The 12,265-nt window shown below is 41.8% G+C and overlaps 1 protein-coding gene across 3 annotated transcripts in view; it reads left to right on the top strand.

Moving 5' to 3' along the window:
• The window catches only part of LOC107135854 (glycine N-acyltransferase-like protein Keg1), a 21,094-nt gene extending 16,856 nt beyond the window's left edge, over positions 1–4,238 (top strand). For all 3 annotated transcript variants that reach the window (XM_015477984.2, XM_015477983.2, XM_048788891.1), the window contains 2 exons: positions 419–590; positions 3,155–4,238. In XM_015477984.2, the coding sequence (XP_015333470.1) occupies positions 419–590; positions 3,155–3,557 (575 nt within the window). In that variant the 3' untranslated portion in view covers positions 3,558–4,238. The remainder of the gene's footprint in view (positions 1–418; positions 591–3,154) is intronic.
• The last annotated feature ends 8,027 nt before the right edge of the window (positions 4,239–12,265 follow it).

Genomic DNA, 12,265 nt, shown 5'->3' with positions numbered 1-12,265 from the left:
GAGGGGAGGGGAGGGGAGGGGGGATAGTAGAGGATAGGAAAGGCAGCAGAACACAACAGACACTAGTATGGCAATATGTAAATCAATGGATGTGTAACTGATGTGATTCTGCAATCTGTATATGGGGTAAAAATGGGAGCTCATAACCCACTTGAATCAAAGTGTGAAATATGATATATCAAGAATTATGCAATGTTTTGAACAGCCAACAATAAAAAATTTAGAAAAAATAAAAAATAAAAAAAATAAAAATAAAATATATGAGAGTGATGTAACTGTTTTCATGTAACGCCTATATCATGACTGAACAGGTGATTTGTTAATTCTGTCCACATACCTTCCGACTCCTTTGAGCAGTTTTTCCCAAACATCAATGGAGGATGAAATCTCATATGATGCCTTGCTTTCCCCCATCTAGGCTTACAGGCCAGCCTGGATAAGGTGATAAAAAACCTTGTAGCCATTCATTCGGGCCAAGTCAAGCACACACAATGCTTTCTCTACATGGTACATGACACAGCAAAGAAACTGGCTCCTTCGCTGCTGGATGGAAAGAACGCATCTCCCGATGGTGACAAATCCAAGTCCCTGTAAGTCTGATAGGAGCCAAGCTGCACCATTCAGTTGTCACCACTGAAGTTGTCTCCTGTGTTAGGGTTCCAGGACTGTCAAAAATATTAACACAAACTGGAAGGGGCTTCAAACAACAGAATTTCATTCTCTCATGGCTATGAAATCTAGAAGTCACAAATCAAGGTGTGAGCAGGGCCATTCCCCCTCTCAGGTCCACAGAAGAGAGTCCTTCCTTTCCTCCACCAACTTCTGATGCCTCTGTCTAGATGTTGCATCGCTGTGGTCACGAAACAATCACTGTCACTTGGCATTCTCCTCTGTGTGTCTTCTCCTCTTTTGTCTAAGGACACTTGCCATTGGATTGATAATCCACAGGCTAATCAGGACAATTTCATATTGAGATTCTCAACTTAAGGATCCTTATATCTTCAAAGATGATTCTTGTAAACAAGATCACATGCACAAGTGCCAGGTGAAGGTACCTTTTTGAGGGACTACCATTTAACCTGCTATCCTTTCCAACTTCTCTCCCAGCTTTTGTTCTGACCCCCGTGGGTCTGTTTTCTGCAAAGTAGCCTAAGTCAGCTTTTTAAAATTTAAATAAAACCACGTGCCTCTCCTGCTTAAAAGATTCCCAATACTTTCCATCTCATCTTGAAATACTTCTGAACTCTTTCTCAGCCCTGTAAGAGCCGGTATCCATTTCCTTTCAGAGCTCTCCTCTTGTTTATTTCCTCCAACAACCCTGGCCTACCTCTTGTCAAAAAATAAAATTGCAACAAAAAAAATTTAGTTTAAAGATATTAATTGACCTTTATTTGTGGTTCTGGAATCGAGCAACCTCTTGTTCTACAAAACAGAGTAAGTGTTCCAATGGGGTAGACTGAAGAGGTTGGTTTTCTAGACAGAGAAGATTTCAAGAAAGCAGAAACAAAGAACAAAAAGCAGATTGGCTCATTTCAAAATTGTTTTCCTTGTAAGGTAGGCATAGGGAGACAAAACAATAGAAAAATATCTGGTTAACATCAGGTGACTTTTTGTAAATATTAAAGCCATTGAAATCCAGCTGTATGAAAAATTGGTGGTTACTACTCTCTCTCTCCACTGAGATCAGATAACAATTTGTTCTAGGTTTGGTGACCTGGAACTTTAGTACTAGTGATCATATTTTTGGTTTTTAATCTGATCTGTGGAGCCCAGTGCAAAACTTAGTTCATAATAATGGTCTCCTGTAATTTTTATTGAACTCTTCCTACTTGATCATCACAAGCTCAGGCCCTTTGAATTAGCTCTTCTCTCTGAAATGTCTCTCTCTCACCCACCCAATATTTACACCCAGGATTTCTTTTGTTATCCAAGACTATTCACCGCTCTCCCCACCCCCGTTAGTCAAGTCACTTCCCAGTTATTCTGCACACGTGACCCAGTTTTGTTTTCTTCGTTGTGCTTATGATTATTTAATATTGGCTAGTTGACTTATTTGCTGTTTAAATCCTACCCCAACAATATTGCAAATCCTATAGGAGCAGGAATCTCACCCTCTGTTGTTCACTGATAGATTCTCATCAGCTCATATAGTACCTGGCATATAGTGGGTGCTTAGTATGTTTAATGAATTCACTTCATGAAACAAATGGGTTCCAATAAGAATAATTTGAACAAATCATCTATTCTTTCCCACTGAATTTTTAGTGTAATTGAGAATAGAATTAAAAGTTTTGAGTGGAGATTTGATCTCGAGATTCTCAGCCCTATGGCCTTCTGAGCTTTTGTGTCAGGAAAAGTTTTACTCACTTAGTAAAGGACATTACAACCTATAAAGCACCTCCATGTCTAAAGTCTCAAAGGATCCTCGTGACCCTTTGAGATAGACAGGAAGGAGGCATAACTTTCATTTTCTCCATGGAAAGCAGGTGCTGATGATGGAGTGGTTGCTCGCCATGTGGACGGTGAAGGACATAACTGGAGCTTGAGAATAGATCTTCTAGTCCCTCATCCAGGGCTCTTTCCAGCATGTTCCCCTGGCCCCTTTACACACTGTAGAAATCTTCAGACTTATATGTTCTATAACATGGTGTCCTTCTCGGGACTACACTTTCTCATTTGTTCAACACAATAGCCAAGGTCCTCAGACACCAACATTCTAAGGTTCCACAATTCTAAACAGAGACTTTCCTGTTTGCTAGCAAATTTTCTATGCCACTTTTCTATGTCAAATGGGGATAATCACACCTGAGCTAACTACCTTGCAGGGTTATAGACAAAACCAAATGAAACACTGTAAATAATTTTTATCTGCCTGGTGCTGGATCTAATCACCAATAAACACTGGCTCATTGAAGCCTAATGGTGATTTTCTAAGGAGGTGTGTTTATCATCTCTAGTCATCAGATGAGAAAAAGGAGAAAGTGAGAGATTAACTGATCAAGCCAAGCCACACAAGCAGTTTTGATAGGAACCAGCAGTCTGGCTATGACTTTAGATAGGCTTCTGTTTGCCTCTCAGGACAATTTGAGGGGAAACGAAATGTTTCACAATGTGTGTGACAATAAGGATTGGTCTTTTCCCTTGTTCTTAATAGCGACCAAGAGATGTTTAAATACTCAACCCTGGATATTACCCATGCTGCCTTGGTGAATAAATTCTGGTATTTTGGTGGCAATGAAAGAAGTCAGAGATTCATTGAGCGCTGTATCCGGACCTTCCCCAGCTTCTGTCTGCTGGGGCCTGAGGGGACCCCTGTGAGCTGGACCATGATGGACCAGACTGGAGAGCTGCGAATAGGAGCTACTGTGCCTGAGTACCGAGGTCAAAGTCTCCTTTATCACATCGCCAGATGCCAGATCCAGACTCTGGGAAAACTTGGCTTCCCCATGTATGCTCATGTGGACAAGGCCAACCACATCACACAACAAGTGACCCTCAGGCTGGGTAATATCCCCATGCCCTGTGACTGGAACCAGTGGAACTATGTGCCTCTGTGAAAGTGGCCCTGGACATAAGACAGTAATGAGTGGCTTTGCATGTGGCTGGAGAAGAGGATGGGTAAATGGGTAATGGAGTGGACTGTGAGTTCGAGGAAATGGAGATGAGTGATGAACACCAGAACCAGGGTCCCTGCCCTCAAATGCCTCATGAACTTTGCTTTGCTTCCTCAGCATGAAATTGAACCAGTACCCTACTCCCAGGCTGGCTCAGCTCCCACATTCTCAGGGTCCCTGCAGGCGTTTCTATGTTGCTCTCCTAACTCATGGACCCTTGTGCATTTGCCAGGAAGTGGGTTCTATGATTTCCTCCTCTGGCTTCCTATAGCTTTTCTTTTATTGGCTGGAGAATAGCCTGTTTCCTGAACAGGTCTTTTGAAAAATCATTCTTTTCCAGACTTCCTAGGCCTTGAAATATATTACAGACATGCACAATATACACAAATACATCACACATGAAATATATTACACACAGGCACAATATACACAAAGCAATAATGAGAATAATTAAGAAGACACTCAGAATATTTTTGCAACGAGTATTAATATCTTTTGCAATGAGTTATCTTTTGCAGTTCATACCCCAGGAAGGGTAATCTGACATTGCTTCTAGAGGCTGAGCTTCCTTAATCCCCCACCCTCCGTGATTCTGTCATAATAAAGAGATCCTAAAAACAGAAAGATGATTTGATTCTTTGGTTGTGGAAGCTTAATCTACATGGTTCATGAGGGGATATGGATGTAGGGAGAGGAGAAAGTGAGAAGACTCAGACCAGGGAGATGGATATTTATTATCAGGCACAGGCCTGTGGGAGGCTTTGTACAGGATTGAGACCGGGTTCCACCTGGTAGCAGCACACTGCTTTGAGATACCTGAACCCTGTGCAGTACAAGCGAGGGCCATGTAGGAATCTGGTTGATAAAGGAGGTCACCAGAAAAGTCATCTCTGAGTCTCCCTAGAAGACTGTCCAACAGTGCTAGAGAAATAACACCCACTGAAAGGAGAAAAGAGAGAGACCCTCACCAAGTTGGGACTTGAGTTCCTCACAGCTCAATTCCTCCACACTTGAACACCAGCGAAAACAGCCCCCCAGAACTGTCCTGAAGTCATTAAGAGAAGAAGGGCTTTATGATATGGATGTAAAGAGAGGAGAGCCTCCTGATGTGGAGCAACAGAATCCACAACACTAGAGAGGAAGAGAGATCCCATCACTCCCAGCCTACAGAAACCATATCTTTAATCTCAGTAGGGAATGTCGGCTTGCATTATCCCTCAGATAACAGTCAAATAAAGTTATCTGAAAACACTGCAAATATAGGCATTGAAAGCCTCCTGTAACAGGGAGTAGGCCATTAGTTCCTCCAATCCAAAACTTAAAGCCTGAGGCTATTGGTCCTGTGGCTCCAAGCAATTATTTAAGAATTTCTTCAAAGTCTGCACTCAGTTTGCTGTGAATGACAGAATATCTACTTTCTCCCCTAGGCTAAAGCTGCCAGAGGAGGATAAAAATACAAGGATGCTTTCTACTCCTTTAAATTCATTTTCAAAAGTTCATTTTGATAGGGGCTTTCTTATTCTACTCCCAAATCTGAAACTTTTAACAATTTCTTTTAAGAACCTGTAGGTTGTGTGTAGATTCACTTATAAATTTAGTTTTCATTAAGTAATTTTAAATGTTCCGAATTGTATTTATAGATTTTGTTTTCCTTATAAAGATTTTGATTCTCTGGTCCTAAACAGCACCATCCTAAAAGATAAATAATTCTTAAAAGTCTATTAAGCAAATAAAAATAAATCAAGATTCCAATAATGGTGGGAGCTGGGAATTCTTTCGAGAATCTCCACTGCAACTCCGCCGCCATGGCTCCACTAGGCATTGGCCCCACTGAAGCCACCTCTGTCCTTTGTCAAACCTCTTTCTGACCTTCCAGACTTTCCTTTGAAATTTCGGTGAAAGCTGCCGTGACCCCACAGCTCTTGCCTTCTGCATACCTGCAAAACCAGCATCCCGTGGCTGCCAAGGTGGACTTCAGGCATGAGCTGTACCTGGGCCCACTTGAACCATGACTGTGAGCTGAGAAAGAAATCCCAAGTCCATGGAAAGTGGCCTGGACTCAATTCCCGAACAGCTTTGTCCAAGAAGGCCTCTGGGCGTCTGATGGAACGGGCAGCCTTAAAGATTTCTAATATACCCTTAAGGGCTTTTCCAGATGGTCCTGATTCTCAGCATTCCTGTTGATCTCTTTAGGAGGCTGATATATGGCCACGCCATCCTCTCCCAAAGATGCATCTTTGCCAGGCTGCAAAGTTTCCAAATCTTTCTGCTCTGTGCCCTTTCACTCTCAAGTCTCTCTGTAAATGCCATTAATAGCAAATATACCCATGCCACAGCCTGAATGCTTTGCCATTCAGACATTTCTTTCACACATATCTTAGATCATATCCTGTAAATTTGGCCTTCCATAAAGCTCTAGAGCATGGAAACGATGCAGCTATGTTCTTTGTAATGGTCTAACTGGGATGACCTATTTTCTAACTACCAATTGATCCTCATTTCCATCTGAGACAAGTTCCTTAGTCTCCTCATCTTCTGACTTCTCCATAGAATTGCCTGTAATATTCTGCATACAGCCTTACAAGCCTTTTCTAGCCTACTACTCCAAATTCTTCCAACTTCTATTATCCAATTCCAAAGCTGCCTTCATGTTCTTGAAGAGTTATGGTAACGACTTCACTCCTCTGAACCAATTTTCTGTATTAGTCTGTTTTGTGTTGCTGATAATACAATACTATAAACTAGGTTATAAAGAAAAGAGCTCATTTTGGTTCACGATTCTGGTTGAAGCTCAAGAGGCAACATGAACAAGGGGTGATTATGGAAAAAGGGAGACGTGAGACTGAAAAGGCAAGTGGGGATGGCTGTGGCAGGCGTGGATACAAGGGGGGAGGGGGGAGGGGGGNGGGGGGGGGGGGGGGGGGGGGGGGGGGGGGGGGGGGGGGGGGGGGGGGGGGAGTGGCTTTCCTAAGTACATAAAGTAAATAAATTTCACTTATATTAATTGAGGGGATGGTGGGAGGCATGGGACAGATGCTGGGGTTAGGTAGACATCTGATGAGAATCCGTGGAAGTTCTTTTTAAGGGATGAGAAAGAAATGACTTGCAGATAAAATATCCAGAGGAGCCAGGGTCTCCCAGAGGGCATAGCCTAAATTTGCTTAGCCAGAGTGATGACCCAGCTGCAGGTGTCCACTTGAAACTCCATGACCACTTCTTTGCTCAGACACCAGAGGCCACACCCCACCATCTCTGATGGGTACTATCAAATGCTGCTACTAGAACCACAGCTCCTGCCCCCACTGCCACCAGTCTGCTTAGCTAAAGACCAGAATATGCTTATGTTTGAGGTAGTCTATGTCTTGTTCCTGTACCCTAACTGCAAATGGTGTTAGGAGGGCCTGTAGCCAGTATTTTCAACTACTTCAGTATGGGAAACCACCTTGGCATGGTAAGGCAGAGACTCTCCAAACATAAACAGGGCCTTCAAATGTTGAATATCTGCAAAAGAATTATAAATTCTAGGAGACAACATTCCTTATCCTCACTCCCCCAACCCCCCACCACCTAACAAACACTACAAATTATTATATTGAAATGAATCCTAGGTAGCATATCATTTTGCCTGTCGATACTTCATTAGTATCTTTAGAAGATGACTTTAAAAAGTATACCCAATATAATTAACACAGTTAAAATGAGTAATTATTCCTTAATGTTATAGACTGTCCAGTCAGTGTTTAATTTCCCCACCCATGTCTCTTTATAATTGACTCGTTTGAACCCAAACTTGAATAAGTGTTCTAACTTACTCTTTTGTTTTTATCACCATTCAGTTTATTTGTTGAAGATATCATGTTGCTTGTCGTCTAGACAAACCTCCTAGATTTGTTTAACCTGTTTTTCTGCATCATAGATGTTGCTTAAATTTTTTATATTCTAGATGTAAAAGTTTGCATTCAAATTTATTTTTTTAGGAAGACTATTTCATAATTGTGACTTCCTACTGCATCACATCAGTGAGCCACATATTCTTTTCAGCATTTTCAGACTTCTATGTTTGGTCCAGCTATTGTCAGACTTTTCCAATCATTATAAATTTCCTTGTCAGCTATTCACCTTTTTGTTTTAGCAGCCACTGATGAAATTTACCTACATGCATTGAGTTACAAAATGTTCACTGGTTCTAGATTAATAAATTCAATTTTTAGAGCAATCTTAGTTGGAGCCTAAGAATTTCCCAGTACTGTTAAAGATGTTGTTTGGAGAACCAAATTTTAAGAATCACTTCTCTAAGTCAAAGTCTGGGTCCAGGCTAGGTAGACCATGGGGGCCTCCACGCAATTTGGGCCCCACATACGGTTTCCCTCAAATCCATACATAGTAGGAATGTACACTAAATTACTGTAAAGTCAATTGCAATAATTTATTTCCATTTGTTTCAGCTACCAACTTAAAAAAACATTTTTGTTTCATTTTGATGTTAAAGAATCGATTTTTAATTTGCTTATATTGTATTTAAGAAAACTATTTACATGATTTCAAAGTCAAATACACAAGATAGGCACATTCAAAGATGTCTAGCCTTCATTTCTATTTTCTATATTCTTTCACACCCCAAGCCCATGATAAGCATATTTATTCATTTTTGGCTTATCCTTCCACTTTTTAAAATGGAGCAAAATACATTCTGTTCTGAACTTGGTTTTTTTTTTTTCACCTGAGATTTATATTCCTGAAATATATCTCTGTTGGCGGGTGAGGGTACTGGGGATTGAACCCAAGGGTGCTGTACCACTGAGCTACATCCTCAACTCTTTTTATTTTGAGACAGCGTCTCACTAAATTGCCCAGACTGGCTTGAACTTGGGAACCTCCTGCCTCAGTCTCCTGAATTGCCAGGATCACAGGCATGCACCACTGTGCCTGGCCTAATATATATCTTAACATGACTATTTCTAGGACTCTAGAAAGCTCCATGTTTTCATACACTCCCTAGCATTGTGGACATGCTCAGGAAAGAGCAAAGAATACTCTCAGCTCTCTCCTCTGGCTGACCTTGAGACTCCAAGCTTCACACAGGAAGTGAAGGTTAAGGCTTCACTTAAACCACTTCCCTAAGCATCAAGGCAGGACCTAAAACAAACACAAAGCCCTCAGCAAAGGCTGGGAGATGGTGGTCCTAGGCATTTAAGGAAGCCATGTAGTTGATCACTGAGCTTAATCAGAGACTTCAGTGGCCACAGGTGACAAACTCAAAACCACCAAATTTTATACTTTACAAGGGCAATATTTATAACATGGATTATGCCACAATAGAAACTGAACATTAAAAAACTAATGTCATAAGATACATAACATAAGCTATGGGCAAAATGGGCAAAGGTATGATAGGTAATTCATAGGAGGCTATCAGTGGTCAAAAAGCTCATGTAAAGTATAATTGTGCAATCGTCATCAATCTTATGTAAAATTATTTATTTCCCATTAAATGAGATCTAAAAGAAAAGAAAAAAAAATTGGAAGCTGACCTTGAACTAAGCCAGCAGTTTTACTTCTCCCTGGTTAAGGAAGGTCACATCTTGTATTTTTGTATAATGTCTGCACTTGATCATTGTTGACTTGGGTAAGTGCCACAAAAAGGCCAGCTTGATACCAGAATTTCACCACCTCTCTTTAGGTATTGAGGGTGTATCTGTGGTAGGCCCAGCACTTTCCCTCCACGATCCCTGGTAAGTCGAGGACCTCTTGTTAATTTCCTGCATTCTGGGAATAGTGTAAATTATCAAAGCCCCCATGGAAATCAGTCCTGAGGTTTCTCAGAAACCTAAAAGTAGAACTACTGTATGATTCAGCTATACCACTTTTCCATGTATATGTCAGGACTAAAGTCAGCACACTATAGAGACACCTGCATACCCTTGTTCGTCGAAGCACAATTCACAATAGCCAACTTAAAGAATCAGTCTAAGTGCCCATCAATAGGCAAATGGATAAATAAAACGTGCTACGGAACTGGGGCTGTAGCTTAGTGGCAGAGCGCCTGCCTAGCATGTGTGAAGCACTGGCTTTGATCCTCAGCACCACATAAAAATAAACAGATAAAATAAAGGCATTCTGTCCATTACAGATACAAAAAAAGAAAAGTGGTACGTATACACCGTGGAGTATTATTGAGCCATAAAAAAAGAACAAAATCATGTCATTTGTGGGAAAATGGATGGAACTGCACTAAGGTCTTGAAGTCAGAGAAAGGAACAAGGAGAGAATACTGAAAGCAAAGGGAATAGGAAGTATTCTTTTTGGCCTGAGGCAAAAGAACATTCAGGATATGAAAAAAGAACAAAGTGCAATAACTTGGAGCACAAACAAAGAGAAGAGAATGGTGAGAGGGGAGGCTGGCAGCTACCCAGGGGGCAAATCTCGCAAGGGCTACAAGTGATATTGGAATCCTAAAGCTGAGGGAGGCAATAGAAAGTCATCATGGAAGGTGTCTGCATCAGAACATCTGGACTGTGTTGCAGTAACCAAAATCCTAGTGTCTCCAAATGACAAACAGGATCTCTCACTTAATGACCTTTGAGGTTTAGATGGAGAGTCTATCCTAAGTCTCCCCAAACTGGGCGGGTTTCACATGCAGCTGGCCCCCACAGGCGTCACGCAGGATCCTGAAGGCTTCTACCTGCAAGTGGCACACATTCCTCCTGAAGGTGTTTTGTGGGCCAATGTGAGTCACACAACCACACCCTACTTTAAAAGAGGGAGGAAGGTGCAATCCCATCATAGCAGAGAAGGAGAACTGTTAGCAATGTTTGGAGTCTACTAAAGTCTGCCTTCTGGTTATCAGATATTGATCCCCATTCTTGCCTGCATGAGGACCACACACAACCCCAGCCCAGGGGTGACAACCGGAAAGTCTCACCCAGTTGCTACTTGAGATGAGGAGCTTTCTGCCAATTTGACCAGGCTATCATGACCTGTTACTTAATCAGACACTAATTCAGCTGTTACTTTGAGAATACTTTACAGATGTTGTTACTAGCTGTAGATGTTACCCACATCCTTGATAATGTGGTTGGGGCTCTCATTCAATCAACCAAAGGCCTTAAGAGGAAAAAAAAAAGAGGTTTCCTAGAAAGTAAGAGGTTCTGCTTCAAAACTGTATGGTTAATTTCTGAGTTGATATAGCCTGCTGGTTGATCTTAGCATGCCAGACTCACTAACCCTCCAATTATATAAGCCAGTTACTTAAACACACACACACACACACACACACACATATTTAAACTGTATATAATTACATATTTATATTTTATATCTATATATAGACAAAGATCTATCCATTGGTTCTGTCTCTCTGGAGAGCCGTGACTGATTAGCCTCTCTAATCTTGGACACCTTAGAAAGTTTCTTTCAAGTCTTTATATGGTTTCCCTTGGCCTTCCCATGAACTGAGAAAAACAAGCTATTTGCTCTCACAAACCTAATGTATATAGAAGAACAAAATAACCATAATAAAAGCTTCTAATTAAGAAGGGGGAAGTTGCAGATGTGGAAGCGCTGGTTCTACCTAGGGCAGGCATTGCACGCGCCCCCTACTCTGGTGGTGAGGAATATTTCCATGATATGACCCTGACTTAGAAGTAACTTCAACATCCACAGCTCTTTTTCTTTGCTGCTATTCTCTTTGGCCACATCTTAAGTAGGAAAAAATGGTCACTTTAAAATTCATACAAATCACAGTGTATTTTTAAACCAGTCTTTATAGAAAGCCCTTCAAACCTTCAGGGTCAGAGGGCTTGCAGAGGGTCAGAGGCAGTCCCTTGCTGGACGTTGAGGACTCTGGTCAGCCAGCAGAGGGCAGCAGAGGAAGCCATGGCTGGTAGACAGGGTCCCCCGCATCAGACTATTGAAAGATGCTGAGCACCTCCCAGCTTAAGTTGTCAAAGTATCAAGTGACCTTAACCTACTACATAGTACCTAATAGGTCTTTCCTATCACTTATTACAAGTAAATTCTGAAAAGCTGTGATGTCAGACATGAGAGAATTACAAGGAGAGGTGACATCCTGTCCAAGGAAGAGGTCTCAAAGTGGGCACGGCAAGAAAGTAAACTGTCCTTCCTTAAAGATGAGCTCCTTGTGCCACAGGCATCTCTAACCAAGGACTGACAGCCCTGAAAACCCAGGGACTAAAGAGGAGGTTTGGATAATGAGTCCATTGGGGAGTGGAAAGGTATGCTAATGCGGAAAATGGAAATGTGTGAAAATTATGGCTTGGGGTCACTGTTCCCATCTTGCAACTACCAAGCTTTCTGATTGGAGACTGGGGATGGGGAGGGGATGGCAAATCTGGCATGTTGGGGCTGGATAGCAACTGGGTGAGACTTTCAGGTTGTCACCCTGGGGTGGGGTTTTGTATGTCTTCATGCAGGCAAGAGTAGGAATCAACGCTCAAGGATTAGAGGCCATAGGTTGGTAGGCTGCAGACATTTCTAACATATAGTTGTAGTTCCCTTTCTCTGCTCTCATAAGATTGCACTTTCCTGGCTCTTTAGAAGTTGGGAGTGGCTGAGAGACTCAATTCGGCCTATGAAATGCATTCAGGAGTAATGTGTGTCATTTTCTGTGTAGAAGCCTTGGGAGAGGTTGT

This window comes from Marmota marmota, unplaced genomic scaffold, assembly GCF_001458135.2.
Source record: "Marmota marmota marmota unplaced genomic scaffold, marMar, whole genome shotgun sequence".
In the NCBI taxonomy this organism is placed as follows: domain Eukaryota; kingdom Metazoa; phylum Chordata; class Mammalia; order Rodentia; family Sciuridae; genus Marmota; species Marmota marmota.
The sequence above is the reverse complement of the archived record's forward strand: the minus strand, read 5'-3'. Positions and strand labels throughout refer to the sequence as shown.